General features: G+C 36.2%; 4 protein-coding genes across 4 annotated transcripts; all 4 read left to right on the forward strand.

The window, feature by feature from the left end:
* LOC18608336 (beta-xylosidase/alpha-L-arabinofuranosidase 2) lies at positions 2,177-7,173 on the forward strand. The gene is made up of 7 exons (XM_007042965.2): positions 2,177-3,044; positions 4,230-4,517; positions 4,613-4,782; positions 4,880-4,977; positions 5,294-5,644; positions 5,796-6,206; positions 6,370-7,173. The coding sequence occupies exons 1-7, from the start codon at positions 2,571-2,573 to the stop codon at positions 6,939-6,941; spliced, it is 2,364 nt and encodes a 787-aa protein (XP_007043027.2). The 5' UTR covers positions 2,177-2,570; the 3' UTR covers positions 6,942-7,173.
* LOC18608338 lies at positions 15,114-19,847 on the forward strand. The gene is made up of 2 exons (XM_007042967.2): positions 15,114-15,294; positions 17,186-19,847. The coding sequence occupies exon 2, from the start codon at positions 17,536-17,538 to the stop codon at positions 19,468-19,470; it is 1,935 nt and encodes a 644-aa protein (XP_007043029.2). The 5' UTR covers positions 15,114-15,294; positions 17,186-17,535; the 3' UTR covers positions 19,471-19,847.
* Positions 20,651-23,636, forward strand: LOC18608339 (zinc finger protein zfs1). Its single transcript, XM_007042968.2, has 4 exons — positions 20,651-20,800; positions 21,384-21,783; positions 22,674-22,733; positions 22,834-23,636. The coding sequence occupies exons 2-4, from the start codon at positions 21,397-21,399 to the stop codon at positions 23,299-23,301; spliced, it is 915 nt and encodes a 304-aa protein (XP_007043030.1). The 5' UTR covers positions 20,651-20,800; positions 21,384-21,396; the 3' UTR covers positions 23,302-23,636.
* Positions 24,086-25,668, forward strand: LOC18608340 (phytoene dehydrogenase, chloroplastic/chromoplastic). The gene has a single exon (XM_007042969.2). The coding sequence runs from the start codon at positions 24,170-24,172 to the stop codon at positions 25,592-25,594; it is 1,425 nt and encodes a 474-aa protein (XP_007043031.2). The 5' UTR covers positions 24,086-24,169; the 3' UTR covers positions 25,595-25,668.

A 25,705-nucleotide genomic window follows, 5' to 3' on the forward strand; every position in this document is an offset into this window, starting at 1 on the left:
CAAAAATACTAAAGGGGTCGTCCTTTTGAGGCATCTAGTTTGTTTACTGATATAGACATTTTGGGCCATACTGGTAGGTATAACTGAGACCTTGAATTCCTTGATTGGGGAGCTTTTTGCATTGATTCACACTTTGTAGCACCGTCTGTACGTATACCTAAATATGGTCCCTTCTGATTGGAACATACCAACATCAAAGGCCCTTTTCTTATTATTTTCCTTGTCCATTCTCCATACCCAGCAACCTTGTCATATCATTGTCACGTTCCCTCCAATGCAAGTAATTTGAGACAAACTGGATCCTGAAAAATTAATCACCACATACTACCTCGTATCTTCTTAGATCTTGAATCCATCATAATGTAGGTTCCTAGCTATTCAACATCGGTAGAGTTTTGAATGATCTTATCAAACAAACTAAAATTAGTGGCGCCTAACAAGCAGGTTAATTAGCTTAACATTGAAAGCAGTAAAGATGTCTAACTAATTAATCTTTATCTCATCTGTAAAATATTGGTACAGTAATGTACATACTTAATTTCGTTTTCTTTTTAGCTGGATAGATAACATAACCTGTTTACGTTGGATAATGTTTAGGTAGGAAAGTATCCACGGAAAGTAAAGCTATTATTAGATTCATAACGAATTATATTTTTGTAAGGGTTGCTTGGAGGGAAATGTAGGGGGAATGAATGCAGCTCAACGTTGCCGGCCAAGTTGGACAATATAGACAAATTCTACTGCAACCCGCAACTTTTTTCCTATGGAATCGAAGGGCAATGCCCTACTGTTAATCTTCAATCATCTCTGCACAATCCCTGCGTGATCTTTGACATGCATCCCATTTTTTTTTTTGTTTTTTTTTTGTATTGATTTTGTCTATTTCTATAAGAGAACAAACAGGAAAATTTTTGGAATTATAGGGACCTATTAAGATTGTCGAGCACCGAACACATGCTTTCAACTATGATGCAACATGTTTCAAATTAGTTACTCCTTAGTTATCAAAAGTCGAAGCAAAAATTAAATACCATCAAGTCAGAAGAACTTATCAGTTAAGCTTGTTATTTAAAAAAAAAGAAAGAAAGAAAATTAAAACATCCGTAGAATTATACAAGCACATGAGATGCAAACAAATAAAAATGCATTCATGTAAAAATATACGTACGGCTGCAAGTAGAGTAGAGACCGGTCGAATACAACGAAGCAGTACCCGTCACATGATACTGTCAAGCATTTGCAACTTGCACAAGCTCTCTCTCTCTCAAAGAAACCAAGCTAATTAAGTTCTCCACGCGCCGTTAATGGAAACGCGTTTCACGTGCCTTGAACCATTGGTAGTGCCTTACACTTGTGATCTACCTGTTTCTCCCTTACAGCTGGACCCACGCGCCTGCGGGTCCCGCAGTTAAAAACGTTTTTTACTAGGTGTACTTTTCTTTTTTTTTGTTTTCTTCCCTTGGACTAATGAAAAGTAATCGGACAATGGACGCGCGTGTGGGTTTCGAAGATCTTGGGTAAAGTACTTATTCTCACAACAATGATTTTGGAGTAAAATTACGAAAATGGGTTTCTCAGCGTTGGTTCACAGACCAATCACGAGACGGTTTCTGATATCACCAAGTTGGGCAAATTAGCAGTCAGGCTTCGGTTTTTTTTTTCACTTTTTGTCTCGAGATTTTCTCCATTTCCCAAATTCCCCCACTCGTCTCTGCTCCAATGGCTTTCACATAATGTGGAATTTTTCAACGATAACTTGTTTTAATACCTTGAACATAGTAATAAAAGTACAATAACCTTCAGCTAATACTAATGAGGAATGAATTGAAGCTGTTAATGAAAATTTTCAAGTCCATTGATGTTAATCTAATCTAATTTCCCAGGTGGTTCGGTTAGCCTTGGAGTTCTCCAAGAGTAGGGTTCAAAGCATGTAAAAAGGACGCATTGCTCCTGGCTCAAACTGAGCCGAGATATGATCCCCGGAATCCCTCACGTGAGTTACAGAAATGCCAGGAAGCAGGCCCAAAATCTCGACTTACGATACTCTAACCATAGTCGACAGAATAATATAGTATGAGCTTTGGAAAGATACTCTTTTTATTTGATTTGTTGCTCCTAGTCAGGCTCGGCCAAGCATTTTGTAAAGTTTTAACACTAACAAATCAAACTCTCATGCACATTGTCCTTCTGAAACTGTAGCCTGGAGTTAGAAAAAGATGAATCCATCACGGACTCGAATAACCATTTTCGTTTTTAAAGTATTCCTCAAGAAAATTGTCTGAGATTCTCTCAAATTTTAGGTTGGTTTCCACCCTTTGCCCAAAAACAACCCCCAAGAAAATTTAATGCACCTCCACTGGTTTTCCATCACGGGCTACTACAAAACAACGTGTGTTTTTTAACAACTCTCTCCCTCTATAAAGATACTATAGTTTAACCAACTTTTTCATGCCGAAAGAAAGATACTGGTAGTGGGTACCCTTTCCTCTCTCTTGAGGAAGCTTAAGTTTCCTCAAGGTTTTAGCCTTTCTTTTCTTTTTCTTTTTTTCCTTTTTTCCTGTTAGTAAATAATGAGTGCGAAAGGGAAGGTCAGAGTGACCTCCTTCTTCTCTTCTGTTTATGAAAGCAGAGCACCTAAGGTCTCTGTTTTCCTCTGCTTCTTGATTTCTTTGCATTGTTTTCCATTGATCTCGACACGGGTTTTTGGGCAAACATCACCTGTTTTTGCCTGTGATGCTACTAAAAATCCAGAGGTTACAAGTTACGACTTTTGTAACGCATCGTTGGGGATAGAATCGAGAGTGGCTGACTTGGTACAAAGGCTTACATTGCAGGAGAAAATTCTGTTCATAGTGAGTGGTGCTGGGAGTGTTAGTAGGCTCGGAATACCAAAATATGAGTGGTGGTCTGAGGCTCTACATGGAGTCTCCAATGTCGGTCCCGGTACGAAGTTCAGCAGCTTGGTTCCAGGAGCTACAAGCTTTCCTCAGGTCATCTTGACGGCAGGTTCCTTCAACACTACTCTATTCGAAGCCATTGGCAGGGTAAAGTTGTCTTTTTCTTCTTATTTTTGGCTTTGTTCTTCTTCCGGTTTATGCCGTTTTGCTTTTCGTTTCTATGTTTCTTCCTGTCGTTTCGCTTTTTCTTGTTGTTTTTCTTTTGTTGTGTATGTTTTACAAGATGACGCTAACTTGATGGAGATTGGATTTCATTAATGGAGATGGGACTTCCCATCTTCCAACGGTGTGGTTGAAATAAAGTTTGTGTGGTAGAAAAACTATAAAACCATGCAGAAAAGGGGTGAGGCTGGAAGCTGTGTGGTTGAATTTCTTTTCATGTCCTGAATTTGATGGCATTGAAAGCTATTTTTCAGATTCTAGATGTTGAATGCATTGCCTGTGTCATCGTTATTGACATTGTCATTGTTGTAATTGATTCATTTATTTTCTTATCATGTCACGGAAAATGAAGATAAGTCAATTCCTGATTCCATGTTGAGAATTACGAATAATAAACTGCATTAGCCATCCAAATTATGTGTCTCTATTGATTTTCATAGTTATGTTGCTGATAATAATGACAATGAATTTGGTTTTGAGTATTGCAAAGTTTATTGTTGATTGAGGAAAATAGTTAAGCCGATGGAGCCATGGTTATTTAAAATGATGAACTGTCTTTTGCCTCAAATTTTGGAAAGGGGGATTTATAGAATTCTGTGTTTGAATTAATTTATGTTTGTTGTAGAAAAGTAGGTGATTTATAAATGTCTCAGGTTACCAAATGCTGCCGAAGGGAGACTTTTTGATCACTCAGAAGACTTCGTAGCCTTTTACTGAACTCCAGCTTGCAAGGACTAAGGGATTGCCCCATTAATCATTAAGGCAATCGATTGGCTGCTTAAATGAGCTTGCAAGAAAATCTAGTGGAATTTTGGTAACAACGAGTAGGAACAAATTGATAAATCAATGATAATGGAGCTTCTAGAGAACTGTTTTAGACCTGAGGGAATGATTCATCGGTATATAGTTGATGCATTTTGGGATTATACTGGGATATTTCTGAAACATAAATCTTATATGAAGAACAAGAACCTAATTATTTGAAGCATTTCAGCTTCTTGTACCTAACTCTTTAATGCAAACAAGCCACCATGCTTCTGGTGTGAGTTTATTGCATCAAATGTATGAGTAATGTTCAGCTCCTATACCCAATTGTTTTCACATGCGCAGGTGGTTTCAACCGAAGCTAGAGCAATGTACAATGTTGGATTGGCAGGGCTAACATATTGGTCTCCAAACATTAACATATTCCGAGACCCCAGATGGGGAAGGGGGCAAGAAACACCAGGAGAGGACCCATTGCTCACCAGTAAATATGGATCAAGTTATGTCAAAGGTTTACAACAAAGTGATGGTGGTGACCCTTCTCGGCTTAAGGTTGCCGCATGCTGCAAACACTATACAGCCTATGATTTGGATAACTGGAAAGGGGTTGATCGCTACCATTTCAATGCTGTGGTAATTTAAGTTCAATTGAGTTTTTATTAAGTCAAAAGTTATTTTATTTTTGTTGTCAAAATCCATAAGTCATTGCCTTTGTCTTGGATGGTTAGGTAACGCAACAAGATATGGATGATACATTTCAACCACCCTTCAAGAGCTGTGTCATTGACGGGAATGTGGCCAGTGTTATGTGTTCTTACAACCAGGTTAACGGTAAGCCAACTTGCGCTGACCCTGATCTCCTTGCAGGTGTTGTTCGAGGCCAGTGGAAATTAAATGGGTATATTCATTTCTCCTAGCATTTTCAGGACAAAATTTATGAATGGGCAGTATTTAGTAAGCAGAGTTTTGTTTACAAGGCTTTTGGGTTGCTGCAGGTACATAGTTTCAGATTGTGACTCGGTAGAGGTGTTCTACAAAAGCCAGCACTATACCAAGACACCAGAGGAAGCTGCAGCCAAAGCAATTTTAGCAGGTGACTCTGCTTCCTTTATTAGAATTGGGATAAAATTGATGTCTGTTTTGTCCAATTTTTTAAGTTATAAACAACTTTTTTTTACTCTAAAATGCTTAAGTTAGGCTAAATAATGCTTAAGTCAGTTGACTAAACAAACGCCTCCTGCTCTGCCTAACAGTGTTCTTAGTCTTAAATATGGGCAATAAAATGAATAATGAAACGATACATACATAGATGGAGAGATTCTCCATTTGCTAGCACAAATATATTTGTTTCCACATTTCTGCAACATAAGATCTTAGTAGTACCTCTACTAAATGTTTTGATGTTGTAGGGTTGGATCTCAACTGCGGATCATTCCTTGGCCAACACACCGAGGCTGCAGTAAAAGCAGGACTTTTGAATGAGTCGGCCATTGACAACGCCGTCACTAACAATTTCGCTACTTTAATGCGACTTGGCTTCTTCGATGGTGATCCCAGCAAGCAACTTTACGGAAAGCTTGGCCCAAAAGACGTGTGTACTCCGGAGCATCAAGAGTTGGCCCGTGAAGCTGCTAGGCAAGGGATTGTGTTGCTCAAGAACAGTGCAGGATCATTGCCTCTATCTCCTACTGCCATCCAAACCTTAGCAGTAATTGGACCCAATGCCAATGTCACAAAAACCATGATTGGAAACTATGAAGGTAATCAAATACATTGCTTACAAACTTGACAATTTGATACTTAAGTATTGAACTGTTAACAATGTTGAAAAGTCGAGCTTCAAATATATATTAGCAATTCATGTAATTCTAGATAAAGATGATCAACTTACTTTTTTGGAAACTTTTGCAGGCATTCCATGCAAATATACAACACCGTTGCAGGGTCTAACAGCTTCAGCGGCAACCACCTATCTGCCCGGTTGCTCCAACGTGGCTTGTGGCACTGCTCAAGTGGACGATGCTAAGAAACTAGCTGCCTCTGCAGATGCCACCGTGCTTGTGATGGGCATAGATCAATCCCTTGAAAGAGAGAGCTTTGACAGAGTTGACCTTGTTTTGCCAGGACAGCAACCACTTCTCATAACAGAAGTTGCGAAGGCTGCCAAGGGACCTGTGATTCTTGTCATAATGTCTGGAGGAGGCTTCGATATATCGTTTGCGAAAAACAATGACAAAATTACAAGCATCCTTTGGGTTGGTTACCCCGGCGAAGCTGGTGGAGCCGCCATAGCCGATGTGATTTTTGGGTATTACAATCCAAGTAAGTCTTTCTAAATTTCTCCTGACTTCGATTAAATCACTGCTACTGCAAATGAATCTCACTTCTATGTGTTTAGATTGATAATGTGACTTTTATTACAATGCACTCAAATCCTAAACACCATATTGAATATTCCAAGTTTCTAACTTTACGATTGTTCCAGGTGGCAGGCTGCCAATGACATGGTATCCACAATCATATGTAGACAAGGTCCCAATGACAAACATGAACATGAGACCAGATCCTTCCAGTGGGTACCCAGGCAGGACCTACAGATTCTACACTGGAGAAACCATTTACACATTTGGAGATGGACTAAGCTACTCCAAATTCAGCCACCAATTAGTTAAAGCACCACAACTAGTATCCATCCCCTTGGAGGAAGACCACGTTTGCCGCTCATCTGAGTGCAAGTCAGTTGACGCTATTGAACAAAGCTGTAAAAATTTAGCATTTGACATTCATTTGAGAGTCCAAAACAAGGGAAGAAACAGCGGAAGCCATACAGTTTTCTTGTTCTCCACTCCCCCATCGGTGCACAACTCGCCTCGGAAGCACTTGTTAGGATTTGAGAAAGTTCTCTTGACAGGAAAGTCAGAGCCATTGGTGAGATTCAAGGTGGATGTTTGCAAGGATTTGAGTGTAGTTGATGAGCGCGGAAGCCGAAAGGTTTCTTTGGGACAACATGTGCTACATGTGGGGAGCTTGAAACACTCATTAAATGTGAGGATTTGAGAAGAAGTTTTCCAAATCCTCATGCATTTTCTTTTTGCCTTTGCCCATTTCTTTCTTTTCCTTCTCTTTGCCTAAGGCAAGTCGGGTTGGCCAATCGAACCCTAAAATAAGTTGAGAGAGTTATAGAAATTTTCTCAATTTATTTTTTTCGCATACCCAATTGTTCAATATTGAAAATTTGAAATCCAAATTGAAAAAAAGAAAAGAAAGAGTTCATTTTATTGTTCTTGTATATTACTTCTTCTGTGACTTTTATCAGTGTATGATAGGGTTATGTCATGCCAATCAAATTATTCAAATGAATTAACAAATTGCTTAAGGAAATCGGGGGAAAGGAGGATAATGAGACAAGTTATTCTTTTTGTTGCCAAGTCACTAGTTAGAAATACATTGAAATCCTTGAAGACTTGCAGGTGGGGGAAGTGGAATAATATCGAGAATTCAAGTGTGAGTAGTAGGAAGCCCAGATAATAACAAACCATTTTAGTTTGGGCTCAATGGACCCAGCCGTGGTTGTTTCCAAGTACAGCCCATTTTAACTGGTAGCAGACTAACATCTAGCCAGCCCCACAATTGGTAGAATAACCATTATCACATCGTCTCAAAAATAAAATGGTGGCAAAAAAATATATCAAAAGATAACCATTGAGAATTTTTTTTTCATGTAAAATTTAATCATGCAAATGTGAATAAAATACAAATATACTTTTCTTTCTTGTCTCAAAACATATAATAGTATTAGTGTTATACGTCCACATTTTCAATAGAAAAGACATATTTAATAATTAATAAAAAATTATTATATAAATTTAAAGACTCATTTCATTTATTATTGATATGAGATCCGTAACTTTAACTTTTATTTTTATAGCAAATATTTCTACAGGAAGCTAGTACTAACTTGTGGTAAGAAATAACACTTGATGATTAGTTACGCTCGTCACGTAAACAAAGAGCGTCTCTTTTGGACTGGTGGGGAAGTCGGGACCATTTCTAATATGTGAGTCACACACTCTCATCCTCTTTTTCGAATTACAATTGTATGGTATCCACTAGGCACGAGCTCTCATTCATTGGCTATTACCAATCTAATTCCTACTATCAATACTCTTTGATGAAAGCTAATCACTATATAAAACACGAGAAATAAAATATTTCTAAAAGAGTACATGGGCATACATAAGGAGCTTCTGGTACTAAACTTTTACTAGTAAAAGATAATTGCCATAACCTGTGTTTTAGACGCGGCATACAAGCTTTTGATCTTCATCCCTATAAAGAATGACATGGAAAGGGGTAATTAATCCGTTAAGATTCTAGTTCTTGCATTGCTTTATTAGAGATGATTTGTCCATATTTGAATTAAGAAAAAAACTCTCAAATCTTTCTATGTTATTTATCAACTCTTTTTATCACGATCTACATTTTTAACTTAAAAAAGTTTATTAAATGGAGAAAGATTTTATTTATAAATCCAAAATCGATTTCATCTCTTACTAACTTAAGATCTGTAATATTCTATTTTACTGAATTGTGTATTACAATTGTTGTACTAATTTTTCATTTATAGAGAAGAGGGACTCATTTTGATTAATACCAAATGTCACAAACTTATATTTTTAATTTAAAAAACATGCTTATTAATAGAGAAAGATCTTTACTTGTAAATGTACGATCCATCTCATTTCTTAATAATGTAAAATCTGCAACACTTTGACCACATAATATACTTATTATTATAAGAAAAATAAACTTTAAAAATAATTATAATTTAGGATTTTTTTAATAAGTGTTTTAGGAATGTATTTTATAATTTATGAATCTTTTATTTATAACAATATTTTTGTATTAAATTGACAAATAATATAATAATTAAAAAAATGTAAGACACCTGTTTACAACATTTTTATAATTTATGACAAATTGAAGGATGTGATGTCTTATTCAAAACTATGCTTCACGTATAAAAGAAAAAAAGAAATCATGAATGTGTGCTTGGCAAAAGGGGGAAAAGAAAGATGATTGGTGATTAATCGAGATCGTTAGTTGGAGAAGACAGTGGGAAAGGTGTGGTTTCCTTAAATATGATTAAATAAATTGCTTAGTGACATTGTTTACTAAAAGACTAAAAAACAATTAACTCTTCCTTGCCCTACCCCTACGTCACCCATTGGTTTTATTTTTGAGTAAAATATTTTGACTTTTTTAAATTTTAATTGAAATTATACATAAATTTTATTAATTTTTGAAATGAACATTCTATTATAAAAAAATATTTTTCGCTAGATACGTAGATCTAGCAATTAATCAACTATTAGTATTTTCAACAACTTGCTTATGTGACAATGGTAGAAAAATAATTTTACCCTTAATTAGTTTTTATAATTACAATTATATAATTTTGTTATTATTTTATTAATTAAAAAAAAATAACTCCCCATTGGGGAGCACCGAGGGAGCCCAAAATCGGGCTCCATAAGGGAGCACCGATGCTCCCCTCCTCGGTGCTTCGCTTTCTTGGAGAGCTAGAGAGCATCGATCGGTGTTCTTTATTTTTTAAAAATATAATGATAATTTTTTAAATTAGTAAAACAAAAGGTATTTTAATATTCTCATTATTTTCGTTAACAATATTTATAGTCTTGGTCCATTTTGAAATTTGATAGATTTTTTTTATAATTTCAATTAAAATTAAAAAAATCAGAATATTTTACTTTTTATTTTTCGAACATTCTCACAACTTGAAATCAAGCAATGGGAAGAATTAGGTTTAGGGACCTAACAATGTAACGCAGAGAGATGCCATGGCGAACCAATTTCTTAATGACTAAATTGCCCCCTCTCCATAATTTTCTAAAATTTTATAATTTGGGATTTTGGCTCGAAACATCTTCACGAGCCCATCTTATTTTCTAGGTCCTTCATCATGATTGTAATATGTAAAGTCATAGACTTTTGTCGAGTTTGTATAAATTATTTGATTTGTTGCATACGTGTACGTTACCATAATCTTATTCTTTTCCTCTTAAAAGGAAATGTACTGTGAACATAAATTTGATCATAAAAGGTTATGCCTGTAACTTTCATTTCATTTAATGAAATTCACAAGAATCAACTAGAAATTAGGCCAACTCTTGCAGGGGGCTAAAGATAGCTAAGCATGCAATTATGCAAATGTCGTCACTGATTGCGTGACATTCATAATTTTTCTCTATGTTAAAATCCAAGTTATTATGTTATAATTACTTTTTCTTTTTCGGCTAATTTTAGTTAAAAATTATTCAAATTGCATGGCATGGCAATGTTCTTATGTCACAACTTTGATGTAACGTTTGATTCATGACAAATACATAAAAAAATCTATACAAAATTCATTAATTAAATAAATTAATATAATGCTAAACGTAAGCGAACTTTTGATTGTATAAAATTTATTTTCTTGGTACTTGTGTGTAAAAAATTGTTTCGATAATAATTTTTGAAAAATTTATACATTTTCATTTATAGGGTTTATTCAATATTTTCACACATCAATAGGTCTCATGGTTTCAATATCTCACTGTTGAATTTTAATTTAAATAAAATAAAATTATTCATTTAATCACTTAACTTTTTAAAAATTTTATTTTGATTATTTAATTTTAAAAAATTATAAATTTATCACAAATGGTAAAAGAATTAGTATTTTAATTACTTAACTATTAACAACAGGTACATGACCAATGAATAGATATAAATATATCACCAATTTAAAGTCAATTGATGTGAAATCATACAATTATTAACATTTAATACTGAGTGATTAAAATATTAATTTTTATAAATATAATAATTAAAATATAATATTTAAAAAATAAAATGATAAAAACAAAAAAAATATTAAACGGCAAATGAATAATTTACCCATTAAAATAACGAGGAATATGGACATATTGTGGATGGTCATAGTCATAGAAAATAAAATATCTTATTAATGACGACAGAAAACCAGAAAGGGCAAGAGGATCCTTTTACTTTATGCAAATGCAATAAAGGCTAGATTTGTAATTTGGTCATCAGCTTTGCAGCCATAACGGGTTTGCCTAAAACACCCTCAACATAACCATGGTTTTTGGTGTTCCAACCATGAGATTACGAGCATCGACATTTGGCATTTTCTTTCTAAGTCTGAGACGTGTGCGTCCTCTGGTTCCTCTGACATGTCAAAATGTCAAAAAACTTGGGCTCACAAATCAAAGCCAATAAAAATCCAGCAAGGATTTTTTCCTTCATATGCGTGAGCGCATAGGATCATGACCTCGTAAAGTTTGATAGCAACGGAGATTCCTTGGCATTGTAGGCTCCGTGGCGTTGTTGGGGCGTCACACGTTGATTTGGCGAAGACCTCCAATGAGCGACAGTTGCGTCTTCTACTCGCTTTCCGACACCTGGCAGGCGCATCGATTTTGGCTCCTAATTTCTTTTTTTGTCCCCATTATAGATTTCCACTGTTTTTTCTTAACCTCTCCTCTTTTCCCCTAAGCTCCGTCTAAGGGTCAATTACTGTAGAATTCTTTTCTTTTTCAATTCTTTAAGAAAAGAATAAAGGTATATGCATCCATATGAACCCTCCAAAAGTTCATAATATAAAAAATTTCAATTAAATAATTAAAAAAAAACAAAAAAATGGAAGTTGGGATGGTGGCCAACACATACCCAAAGTTGTCAACACGTGAGAAGCAGAGGAAAGCATAAATGTAGACAGCTTTATAATAAATTGTTTTTATCTCAAGTGTGAATTGCTGAGAATAAAATAATAATGTGTAGAATATTTGAGATGGAAACGAAAGATTCATTATACGTCAATCCAGACTACCGCCCCTCCCTTCGTTAATTAAAAAATTATTACTACTATCACTAGTACTGATGTTGGAAAAGGTCTACGGCCTCAACTGTAGGCGCCCGCGCTCGAAACGTGGCACCGCTGCGGATGCGAAAGGCTCTTTTGTAGGCAGTTTAGGACTTTTAAAAACAACGACTGCTTTCAATTCCGGCGATCCCCCAATAATTGTCGTCGGGACCAATGGGAGAACGCCAAGTGTACAGTTTGACATTCCCGCTAATTGCACTTCTGTTGGATGCAGCGAACTGGCAGTGATAGGACGCTAACAGCTTGCCCTCGTCACAGGCAGTCCCACTTTCTGCTGTCGGGCTTCGAGCCCAGCCGGCTTCTGGACCTGGCTTGTGTTTGTCAAGTTGGTAGTAGCCATATGTGGTCCTAGCAAATATTGTCGGTTTCACACAATTATTTATTATTCTCTATTTATTTTGGCCTACTCTATAAATTCATTAGAAAACTCATTGGCTAGAAAATTTCGTTCCCTGTTGGATTAATGACTGAGTTTTTATTGGAGCGTCGATAGTCCTGTAAATTTTTAATATATAAATATAATAATTTTAATTAATTTTAAATTAAATATTCATCTTAAAAATTTAATATTATATTAAAGCATCCCTATTCATTGATCCTTTTGTGAGCCCTCATCATGTCACTTGATAAATTTATACTCTCTGTAGGTAATGGAGAGTATTAAAGTAGTGATAAATCATATTTGTTAAATTAGAGATATTTGAGGTAAATGACTATAATATGAGTATCTTCACATATTATCATTTGGTTTTAAGTTAGAGAATAGACCATATAAATTGAAGATATTTTAGATATATAAATATAATAAAAGTTCCTCCATCTATTGTTAAGTGGTTTTAAGGTAGATATCTATTTTAAAAATTTAACATGATATTAGAGTAAGTGTTGTCTTACTATTGTTTCTTTTGTGATTCATACCACATAATAAAAGTGTAACTCATAAAGAGAGTGTTGGAGTGGTGATAGTTTCAAATTTGTTAAATTACATATATATTGAGTATATAAATAGAATAAGGGTATCTTTACTTATTTTCAATTAATTTTAAATTATATATAATTTAATATTTTTTTAAAATTTTGAGTAAATGTATAAAAAGAAAACAAAGACAAATGTAAAGTTATTAAATAATGGATCTTTAATTCGTAGGACAAGCTTGCAAATTTACCAAGTAAAACAGTAGTGGAACATGAATAACCAAAAATTTTCACATAAACATCAAAATGTCGTATTTATTAAACAATTCATTTTTTCTAAAATAAAACTATTTTTGTAAACAAGTCAAAATATTTGTAATTCGTTGATTTTTTTTTTCCACATGATATTTGATTTTGATATCTACTTTTTCTTATTTAAACTTTATTTAATGTGTTTATAATGTACAACTAACAGAATTTAGATAATTTATATGTGTCAGAAAGTTGTGCTACGTGCCTACAAATACAGCACTGCGAAGAGTCAAAATATTGACTTATTGGATATTATGAGATAACAATTAAGCAAAATTAATCATTAATCTAACTATGCCCAATAACCCTAGTTTTAAGTAGAATTAATGTCGCGGCAACTATGCCTGGAGCTAACAGTCCTTGTTGCATCAAAGTCTTGATCAGTCAAGACTCAATACACACCATTTAATTGCAATTTTGACCAAAAACAAATGTTCATGCTTAATTTTCCATGCTGATCAGTGTCTAGAAAGCAATTGACGTGGAATATGATTTTATGAATTGACTATAGTGCCTTGCTTTTGTTGTGTATGATGTTAAAATTTTTTTTGGCATAATATTTAAATAAATCTCTTAAATTATTTTTAAAAATTTGAACAAATTTTTATTTTTTTATTACATTCAATCAAGTATCTATATTTTATTTTAAATCAAATAATCTTTTATAACTAATTATTAACTAATTATCATTAATCAAAATATTATTTATAATTTTATACCCACATGAGACTAACATGACATGAAAAATGCATATGATTATGTTATCGAGTTAAATTAACATATCACATCATTATCAATTATAATATATTAACATTTTATAATATCATCAATTACGATATATTAATATATCACATCAGTTTCACCAATATAAAATGATAAATGATATTTTGATTAAATTAATCATTAATCGTAAAAATTTATTTAACTTAAAATAAAAATATAAAATTTTAATTAAACGTAATAAAAATATAAAAATTTATTTAACTTTTTCTAAATAATTTTAAAAAAATTTAAATATTATATTTTTTACAAAATAAAATATTAATTCATAAAATTACATATCATTTGAAGTTCCTATCTACGTTATATTAATATCATATTAACTCCATGCACATAAAAGCTTAAATATAAGTTTTATGAGCTTTGCATGGCAGACAGTTTTCAATTTTCATTGTGTTAATTACGGGAACAAACTTATCATTATTTAAATTAAAAAGGTACAAGGCTATGAATTTGGATCATTAATTTGTTGTTAAAACAAAATTCCATAATGATTTTACTATGACTTTAAATTGTAGGTCATGTTTGTAGAGAGATATCTTAAATGGTGGAAAAAAAATGAAGTATATATAAATATAAATGGCGGGTCCAAAGGATTCAACCAATGAGCTTAATAAAAACAGAAGGTTCTCCATCGACCAATAATTTGATATCTATAAAATGTTGTATATAAAAGAAAATTGGGTTAAAATACCGGCGCAGGCGAAGCCAAGTAAGCCGATCCCAACGTCAACTCACAAGCTGGCCAGCTGCTCAACGAGGACAACAGCGGAGTAGATTCTTGGCAACGCATTTGACGGTTTGCGGGAGCTTGGATAAGTGATAAGGCCACTTCCTTTTCGCCTCGGCCACTCGTTTCTCTTCTCATTCGCCGTCGAAGGGAGACAATTCCCATGAAAATAAAAACGTAGAATTAAAACCTCCGCCAGTGACATCTTTACCCTCCACAATTGTCCAAGGTCGGTTTGTGAATAAGGGTAATTTAGACTTTAAAAAACAACGTCCCTTTCAACAGAAAGCATTCATTGTCCAGATCGGGGAGTGTCGGGAGCCCTGCAAGGCTGTACCAGTCGCTTCCTTACTGACAATCGAGGCTATTTTTGGCATTAAAAAACAAATTTATTAATATGTTCGTAAAAAGACAAAAAAACGTAATTACTAAAAAAAAAAGGTTTCCTTTTTGTTAACGGAAAAAACCAGAGCCGCCCGTATCAAGTTTTCCCCTTTAATTATTTATCGTAGCCTACTCCCGTTTCAGTATCTTCCTTTTCCTCTTTTTTCTTTCTCTCTCTTATCACGCTTTGTTACCTTCTTTTATTCGTACCCAAATTTTATTCTCTCTGTTTAAGGATTCTCCAGCTCTCTTAACATGTCTTTAGCCGCTTCTCAGATCCTTTTGTTTTCTCCAGACTCTATCTAAATTTGGATTTCTTCACGGTATATCTCCAAATTTCTTTTCATTTCCTTCCAGCTTAATCGCTTTGTTGGTTATTAGTTCACAGTTCCTTTTTTTATTTCATTAATTTATGGTCTCAAGTACGAGTTTATAGGTTTTTTTTTTTCAAGGTAACTTTCTTCTTATGTGTTTCATATACGTTGTTTTTCCATGGTTTCAGGAAATTAATTAAGGGTTAGGGCTTAAGGCTATTTATGAATGTTCTTGAACTGTCATATATTTGTCTTATTTGTTTGTTATGTTTAATCATTTAAAGAAGAAATTTTGGTAAATTTTCCTTGTTTTGGTTATTGGATTTTTGTATTAACATTAATATGGACAGAAAGTTTGTTATGTGGCTGAAACTAGTCTGGGCTTGTTTTCTTTTTATACACTAAATTATTTGATTTGATTTTTGAGTTATGATGGTTAAGTTAATTAATTTTTGAAACAGTAGCTTGCTCTACTGATAGCTGCTGTTGTTTTTTTTATTGATTTTTGCATGGATCCCAGATGTTTGTTTGAATTTTGTGTTGTATTTGGGTGATTCTTTTTTAGTTTTGAAGCTTAAGTATTGAGTTGTTTGTGGGATTTGTTTTAGATCTACTATTTCGAGATGAAAGTTTGTGATTTTGGCTGTAGTTCTTGTGAATAGAGGGTTCTCGAGGATTTCCTCTGTTGACTGTATTCTTTTTTTCCTTGCTCTGTATTTATCAGTGTATGCGAACATTTCTTTTAATAGAAGAGATTGGGGATTTTAGATGAAATGTCGTAGATTCTAGAAGATGATGTTGATATCCAAATTCCAAGGTATTTGGTGATGATTGATAAACTTGTTGCTGGTCACCAAAGTTTAACATTTAATAGAGAATCTAACGTATTCGATCTTAACCATAGACTGTCAGGCTAGATAGATAGTTGTCTGTTAATAATAATTGTGATCTTTTGATTTTTGATTAATGAGTGGAAAATAATTTGCATTTATTTTAGCTTTAAGTAAAAAGTCAGTCTGCAGAGCTGCAATATTTTAGTTAATTTTTATCTAAGTTTAAAGAAAATATTTTATCTTTATCGGCAACAACTTTTAAGAAGTTGAAGTCTTGTCTACAACTTTATATTGGTTTTTAACCTTTTTCTTCTATTTCACAGCTCAAGTAACAAATAAAGTGTTATGGCGATTTCATATTATTAGAATTTTATGTGTTTCCGCTTCACAGTTAAGACTATTTGAAGTGCACAGTTCTTTAGGCTTTCAGTACAAGTACTAATTTTTAGGTAATGAACTTTTAAAAATATATTTATTAGACTTTTTCTCTATCATGATCTGCTTTTTCAGTATGCTGGGGATAAATACATCTGGTAGAAAAGGATTTCGGAAAAAAAAAGAGCGCTAAAAGAAATTCTAAACTTAAATATAATATTAGAAGTCTGCATTGAACTTTGGTAGTTAATTGATATTTGTAGATATATTTCTTATAACACAGGTTCCTAGATTAGATGGGGAATTTTTTTTTATAGTTTGAGTGTTAATACCTTTTTTGAACTTCGAAATTCGATTTTTTGTTTTAGTGTAACTCTGTCAATACCCTAGAGTTGATGAGGGCCTCACCTGTCCATGATTTTGAACTGTCATTTTGGCAGTATGGATGGCTACGTCTGCGCTGAAATTGTAGCTACTGCCTCTTAAAACAGGGTGGTTTTGAGTATGTTTGGTCTTGTGCAATGTATTGGAGGTTGTGTCCTGTTGATTTGATTTCCAAGAAAATTCTGCAATTGCAATGTCAGTTAAGTTTTAATGTTGGAACATCTGATTAATGCTGTGGATATTGGTATTATTTATTATATACTTAAATGGCTTTTAATTAATGCCTGATTGTGTTACTTTGTTTTCAGGGTAATGAAGCCAATCTATCTGTCAATAAGGAGCACAAGACACTCCAGATATCTCTTTGCAGCCACTTTGAATATTCTTATAAAAGGATTTTATCCTAGAAACGTTGTCAGATACATCAGCAACTAAGCTTTTGCATAATTGAAGTCTGTGCTGTTGTTATAGATACTTGATAAGATGGACCGAGCAGATACATCCGGATTTGTGAGTGGAGGAGGAACGCCATTGGAATTTCTACTATTTCTTTTTTTGTTTCTGATACATATACCAGTCAGTAGTATGTATTAAAGGATTTTCTTTAAGGTTGGCCTTCTTTTCCTTGGTGCTATAGTTCACAGAATCTAGAAAGAATATGGATTTGAACAAGAATGTACAGTTTTCTCATGTGTCTGAACTCTCAAAAAATGAAAATTTTGGTGATACCACCTTATGCCTGAACTTTCTTGGCTACGGAGGAAGCAACAAGGCCAGATTTGGAAGTACTCAAAGCAATCTTCATGCTGATCTTTCTAATGCACCTGATGATGGCTGCAGGTTGGTTCTGGGGTTGGGTCCAACTCCAAGTGTATACTGCAATAATTATTACAATGTTGGTCTCAACAAGAACAAATCGACAGGAGCTTTTTTCACTCAGGGCTTGTCACCTGAGGATGACTCAATCCTAAAACTTGGCCTTTCTGGAGGGACTAAGGAAAGTATGAGTTTGCTAGAATGTTCTCTGTCAACAGAAACTGATACCAGTATGCCTCTTTCAAACCAGGTTTCTGCAGATAGCAGACTTTCAATACCTGTTGTCGATGAGGGTTCTACTTCGGCCAAGAAATCTGGTGGCTATATGCCATCACTCCTGTTGGCTCCAAGAATGGATAGTGGCAAAGGTTTGGTGCAGACAAGAGAACTTTTTCAGTTTGGAGCTAAATCTCATTGTCATCAATTTCATCGAAGTTGTGAGCCTTCTGCTCAGACAGATTTCTCAGGAGACACTCTCTCTGAGCAAACCACCACCATGACGTCTTTGGATAACCGAACTAGCAATTCGAAGAAATGCAAGTTTGCTGGTTGCACAAAAGGAGCAAGAGGGGCATCTGGTCTTTGTATTGGTCATGGGGGTGGTCAAAGATGCCAAAAACCAGGATGTAACAAAGGTGCTGAGAGCCGAACTGCCTACTGTAAGGCCCATGGTGGAGGGAGGAGGTGCCAGCACTTGGGTTGCACTAAAAGTGCGGAGGGAAAGACAGAATTTTGCATAGCACATGGTGGAGGCAGACGATGTGGGTTTCCTGGAGGGTGCACAAAGGCTGCACGAGGTAAATCAGGGCTTTGCATTAGGCATGGTGGGGGAAAAAGGTGTAAAGTGGAAGGTTGCACACGCAGTGCTGAAGGACAGGCTGGTTTGTGCATCTCTCATGGAGGTGGACGTCGTTGCCAGTTCCAGGAATGTACTAAGGGTTCTCAGGGAAGTACTATGTATTGCAAGGCTCATGGTGGTGGTAAACGTTGTATATTTGCAGGGTGTACCAGAGGGGCTGAAGGGAGCACACCATTGTGCAAAGGACATGGTGGGGGAAAGCGTTGCCTCTACAATGGTGGTGGCATTTGTCCAAAGAGTGTGCATGGAGGCACCAATTTTTGTGTTGCTCATGGTGGAGGGAAGAGGTGTGTTGTGCCTGGCTGTACAAAGAGTGCACGCGGTCGCACTGATTGTTGTGTCAGGCATGGTGGTGGAAAGCGATGCAAGTTTGAGAACTGTGGCAAGAGTGCCCAAGGAAGCACAGACTTCTGCAAGGCCCATGGTGGGGGAAAAAGATGCTCCTGGGGGGAGGGCAAATGTGAGAAATTTGCAAGGGGCAGGAGTGGTCTGTGTGCTGCTCACAGCAGTATGGTGCAAGAGCGGGAGGCAAGCAAGGGAGGGCTCATTGCACCTGGGGTCTTCCATGGGCTTGTATCAGCAGGATCAACCACAGGAAGCAGCGTTGACTACAATCACTCATCCTCAGGGACAAGTGTTATTTCTGATTGTATTGATTCACTGGAAAAGCCAGCAAGAAGGCAACATCTCATACCGCCTCAGGTATTGGTTCCTTTATCTATGAAATCCTCGTCCTCTTACTCAAGCTTGTTGAGTGCTGAGAAGCAAGTGGAAGGAAGAAATGGGTATGGCATGGGCATTGGTGGGGGTGTTGGTAACGAAAGCTTCAACTTTATGATTCCGGAGGGGAGGGTCCATGGTGGGGGTCTCATGTCCTTGCTTGGTGGGAATTTGAAGAATCCCATTGATGGAATTTGAAGTCAAAATTGCTTTTGACTTGTAGAAATCTAGTTTGGGGTTTTAGGTTATTTTTCGACTGTGGAATTGTTTATAAGATTTGGTTGCTGTCGAATGACAGAGTATATATAGTTTGTGTTGATTAATAGTGGTATCATTGTCATAGTAATGTTTTTACCAAGGCATTTGTGCTTATCATCTGGTTTTGCTGTCCAGAGCAGCCTCCAAAACTATCCTAAGAAGCACAGCATTAGACCGGTGATGCAGGGTGCTGTAATTTGTTAAGTTTAAAAAAGGTTTGATAGACCATGGCTATGTGTCTGTTATTGGTCTAGTTGTTTTTTGTTGTTGTTGATAACTTTAGATTTTCTCCAGAGTAAGGTTTGTGTTTCCAACAATTACTAGTTCTAAGCAGCAATGTTCCTAATGCTGATTTTGTTGAATTTCCCCCCATAATTGTTGCCTTAGAATGGCATGCTACTAATCCAAGGCAAGAAGAGTCTATGGCAGATTTTGTTCCTTATAGCGGGAAGCCTTGCCCGCTCTGGTTTGGACCATTAACCTGGTCGATTAATAAGCTGATAACAAAGCCATGTATTGTCCACCCAGGAGTATCGACAAAATCAAAAACTAATTTGAACTCTAATACTCAGTTTGGTTCAAATAAAGTTTTTATCATATTCGATTCCCTTTGATTGTGGATTAGTAGTGTAAAAATTCAAATTGTTCAATTCGGACAGGATTATATTTATTTATAAAAATAAAATAAAATTTTACATTAAGTAAATAAACCAAACATAACATTAATGAATTAAAATCATTTTAACTTTTAGAAAGTGGAAGAACCCAATTGGTCCAAACTTTTGAAATTTAATTTGAACCGGTGCCATTTGAACACATATTCGATTTTAATTTGATTCCTAAAAAATTCAAAATACTACGTAATTAATTAATATTTTTCAAAAATATATAAAAAAAAGGTCTCCGGTGAACGAAATACCGTAAAAAGCGAAACCGTAGTCTTATGTGGGCCCCGCATCGCAGTGGGTTCAATCCAATCCAAGCGTGTAGATCTCTTTTGTACAAATGGCACTTGGATCAGTTAGCTCTCTTCTCTCGCTTCCCTCATCCCTCTTCCCGCTCGTATGTATATAAAGAAAAACAGAGCTCTCTTTCTCAAAGCGCAAAACCCTGCGTTGTTCTCTGCAATTTAAAAAATGAGAGTCGAAAAACTCCATAGAGCTGGCTGTTTACTTTCAGGATTTAATCCAAAAATTTGATTTTTTTTACTTCCTCTTTTGATAGAAGATTCAACATTCGCATTTCAGCTTGAAATTTTCTTGCCTTTCAGGTATTTATGTCAATTTTTTTTTATTTCTTTCTCCTTTTGCAAGCTTATATAGATTATAATGACTTCGGACTTTTAGTTATCGATGATTGCATCAGAATTCTTTTTTTTTTTTTTATCTTTTTAGGTTTGGAATCGAATTGGATGAATTGCACTGTTATATCTGTTTGGATTCTTGATCATCTCCTTTACTTTCATTTTTTGTATTATACAGTTCGGTTTTAACGTTCTTGATCTCTTTCGACTTTTTTTTTTGTTTCAGAGAAACTTGTCGCTCACTTTCTTTTCTCTGCTTTGAGATTTTTCAACTCATAATTCATTGAATATTTCTCCCTTGTTACGTGAAAATTGAATTCAGCGAGGAGTATGATTCAGTCCAATCGATCCGTTAGATTCTGTTGCGTCGAAAACAGATCATAAACTTTTTTTTGGCGGGAATTAGAACTTTTAAAAAAGTTCAAAAAAAGGGAAAAGAAATGTATAAAATCTGTAGCTTAATTAAACATCCGTAAACGTAGCATTTAAATTTCCAAGAATAATCCACATTTTCTTTTGCTCATAATTGATGATCAAATACAAAATGCAGAAAATCAATCTCAATGGACTCATTCTACAAAGAAAGCAACAAACTGAACGTCCTGAACAGCAACATTCCGAAGCTGATGATTCCAGCAAGAATCCGTGCCAACTACTATTCATCACCAGAGAACCTCATAAAGTACCTGCGCTCCAATTCTCTGTCCAGTAGTGGTAACAGCTCTTCCGGGAAAAGCAGCTTCAGATCATCACTTTCGCCACAGTCGGATAAGACACCAGTGAACGTGGTGGAGGAGGATGTGCTTGTCATGGACGGAGTTCTTGTCGCTTCTGATACCAATATTGTAGGACCCGGTTCTCCTTCTTCGGGAAGTGTTGGTTTTTACAAATCAGAGGTTTGCAGGGCTTGGGAGGAGTTTGGCCATTGCCGGTTCGGATCCAGGTGTCAGGTAATCGAACATGCTTGGATTTCTTGATTAGGTAAATGTTGTTTGGAGTAAGGTATTGATAACTCTCTGTTTGTTTTGAAACGTAGGGTCAGTACTCTTTAGCCTTGTGAACGTTCGGATACACAGTGTCAATATTTTGCTTTTATTCTGAATAGATTTAATTTTTCTGTTTAGTTTTCTGAAACTTCTGCAAAATGGAGGAGGTTAGAGGAACAAGACTTTAGCCTGAATTTTAGGAAAAAGACGGGAAAACTTATAAATTCACTTGCTTGGCCTTAGTCTAGCTCTTTTATTCTGGTGTCGCTGTCTATGTAATTGATGACTTAGTGTGTTTGAGCTGTAAAAATCTGTCTGTGGCACCTGTTTCACGGAGACTGAAGTATATTTGTGAATGGTGATGAATTGGTCTATTTGCATATGTTGACTATGGATAATGGTCTCTTTCTCCAGCGTTCTTATGTGAGGAAATAGATTGAGAAAGTTATAAAGTCATGATTTGACTCCGAGAAAAACGATTCAATATTGCAGAAAGTGAATGTCCTTTTAGGTAGGAACTAGGATGGCTTAAAGTCATTAGACGCCAACTGAACATGAGGCGCATTTTCTGTACTAGCAGCACCAAAGAAGTGAATTTTCAAACCTTGAAACTTCAGTTGCCATGTTCTTGCTGAAATTAGAAGGTGGTGAGCTGTACAATTCGCATTGCTATACTGATTTCGTCCAGTGAAGACGTTATATAGTCCCAGCTTTTTGTCGAAACTAACTTTTCTTAAGCTGACCCAACTTTTTGCACTGCAACAACCCTGTTTCCTGCTTGATTGAACCCTTGGAAATTGTTTTTTTTTTCACTAAATAATTAAATATTGAAGAAAGCCTTAAATCTTTTGCAGTTCATGCATGGAAAGGAAGAGGAACGTCCCACTTGTTTCCCATTCAGGAGCAAATCTGAGGTTAGCATCTATGAGATAGTATCTGAAATATTCATACACCAAAACATTGATGCAGTTAACTACTAGAAGGTCATTGTGCGTTTCTATCTGAGTTGTCTAGGCACAGATGTACAAGTCATATGCAAGCACTATATCAGGCACATATGGCTCAAAATCCCGCCTTCTGCATCCAGTCATAGAAACAGCAGCAACCACAGCCCAAAGGGACACGTCTACCAGACCTCATTACACAAGCCAAAGCTCCACCGACCCCATCAAACCTGAAGAGACAATCATCCACTCCATTTCCACCGCCCAACTTGAAAATACCCACTTGACTGCTAACTTCACTATGAAACCTATGACCAACAAGACCTCCACCTCCATAATCAGAGCTGATGCTGGTGCCACCACTTTCACCAATGGGACCTACTGGTCACCTCAAGATGATGGCATTGATGTTACCCTGCCATCCCTTCCTGGCAAAACCCCATCAAGGGAGGACGTCCACGCATATATTGACGGTGTTCTCTATGGTCCTGCTACAAAGAGGAGGTTGCCTGTGTTTTCTGCCATTTGTCCGGAGTAATAATCTCACATACGCTTGGAAAAAAATCCTCTGATTCTCAACTTTGGATCAAGGTAAAATCAATATTTTCTTGCTGCTTGTACCGAACTATAAAACTTTTGGTTAGCTTTAATCCTCCCCACTCACTGGGCCAAAAAGTCTTCCCACTCTCAGCCATCTTACTGCACAATGTTGACAAGAACCATAAAACAATTTTCAATGTACATTTATGAGGCTCTGCATATATACCAGTTACTGTAGAAATTACAATCCAAATCCACAAATAGATTTGGATGGTTTGCAGGGTCAAGGATTTAATGTTGGTTTTCTAATTTTCAGTTCATCATATTGCACTCCCTCGCTCTTTCCAGGTACTAGTCTGTTTTTTCGGTTTTCCTGTTTTTAAATGCCCACACCTGCTTATCTTTTGATGTATTAGTTATTGTAATCGGTATTTCGTTGCACTGCTCATCTCATTGTATTTTATCAAAATTCCGACTTCGTAGATATTTCAGTTAATTTTAAGTTCTGCCATTTAAGATGGCTATAAAAGAAGTTGATTTGGGAATTTTCATTTCAGTTATGAAATGTAGGTGCTATCCTTATAATATTTTAACCACAAATTTAATCAATTTTAATCTTTTTACGTCATTCCTATATTGATGTTCTCAATCTCTATATAGTAGTACAATTTTACGCTAGGTCATTATTATACCTGTTACATTACCCCGGTTTCGTCATTCATGATTGGTAGAAGCATTTTTATGTGTCCATTTAAAGATACCTTTATTATCAGAACAGAAATGGGTAAGGCACGTTCGGCTAGAATCACCTTCGAAACTAAAAAGATGTGTGGACAAATGCACAGCAACCTCATCCAAACAAACAAATGCCTCTCACTCTTTCTCCATCCTCGAGCTTCTCTCTCCTCTCTCCCACCCCTGACAGAACCAATCGCTTCTTCAAGTTCAGTATTCCCCATGCCTCTACCCAACTCGCCCCTAAACCTCCGCCTGTTCTCAAGACAGCTCCGGTCATTGTCATTGGCGCCGGCCTCGCTGGCCTTGCCGCCGCTACCCGTCTCAACTCCGAAAACATCCCCTTCCTCCTCCTTGAGGCTTCTGATGGCGTTGGTGGCCGCGTTCGGACTGATGTTGTCGATGGCTTTCTCTTGGACCGTGGCTTCCAAATCTTCATTACTGCCTACCCTGAAGCCCAAAAGCTACTAAATTACAATGAGTTAAATCTCCAAAAGTTTTACTCTGGTGCCAGAATTTACTACGATGGTCAATTCCACACAGTTGCTGATCCTTTGCGCCATTTCTCGGACTCCCTTTTGTCCCTTGCAAATCCCATTGGGTCAGTTATCGATAAGCTGCTTATTGCTTTGACTCGGGCTCGAGTTTTAAGTAAATCATATGAGGAAATTCTAACTGCCACCGAGGTTTCAACTATTGAATTATTGAAGAATATTGGGTTTTCGGATTCAATGACTGAAAGGTTTTTTAGACCCTTCTTTGGCGGGATTTTTTTCGACAGGGAGCTGGAAACTACTTCAAGACTTTTCGATTTTGTCTTCAAATGTCTTGCTCTTGGCGATAACACTCTTCCCGCTAAAGGAATCGGTGAGATTCCAAACCAATTAGCAGCAAAATTGCCACCTGATTCAGTCCTGTTGACCGCCAAAGTGGTTTCCGTTGATTTGGAAGGTTCAAATTCACCGTCCGTGAGATTAGAGAGTGGCGAAATTCTGAAGAGTGAGCTTGGAGTAATAATGGCGGTTGAAGAACCAGCACTCGATAAGATTTTGGCGGGAAGGAAACAACCGGCGAAGAGAAAACCAGCCCGAAGTACGGTTTGTTTGTATTTTTCAGCGGACCAGGATCAAATCCCGGTTGGTGACCCTGTGCTGTTTCTCAATGGCTCAGGGGAAGGAATCATCAATAACATGTTTTTCGCTACAAATGTGGCTCCCTCTTATAGCCCTCCAAACAAAGCTTTGGTATCCGTATCGTTGATCGGGTTGTTTGAGGATGTCTGTGATGATGATCTAACGGCTGAGGTGACTGGGGAGCTTTCAGGTTGGTTTGGGGCCTCAATGGTTGGGTCATGGAGGCACTTGAGAACATATCGGATTGGTTTTGCCCAACCCAACCAATCCCCACCAACAGATTTGATGAAAGGCCCTAGCATTGCACCGGGTTTGTATTTGTGTGGTGATTATATAACTTCTGCTACTTTTGATGGAGCTCTGGTTTCGGGTAGAAGAGCAGTGGAAGCTTTGTTGAAGGATAGGGCGTTGGCTCGGGTTTAAAAGCCATCTCCGTGTTCAATCTTGGCACTGTTGTTTAGTTGCAAAAGTTGGTTCTATATAATCCCAAGTTTTTCATGAACATTGCTGGTCAAAATGCCATTCATTTCCACT

Source organism: Theobroma cacao, chromosome 2, assembly GCF_000208745.1.
Source record: "Theobroma cacao cultivar B97-61/B2 chromosome 2, Criollo_cocoa_genome_V2, whole genome shotgun sequence".
Lineage (NCBI taxonomy): Eukaryota > Viridiplantae > Streptophyta > Magnoliopsida > Malvales > Malvaceae > Theobroma > Theobroma cacao.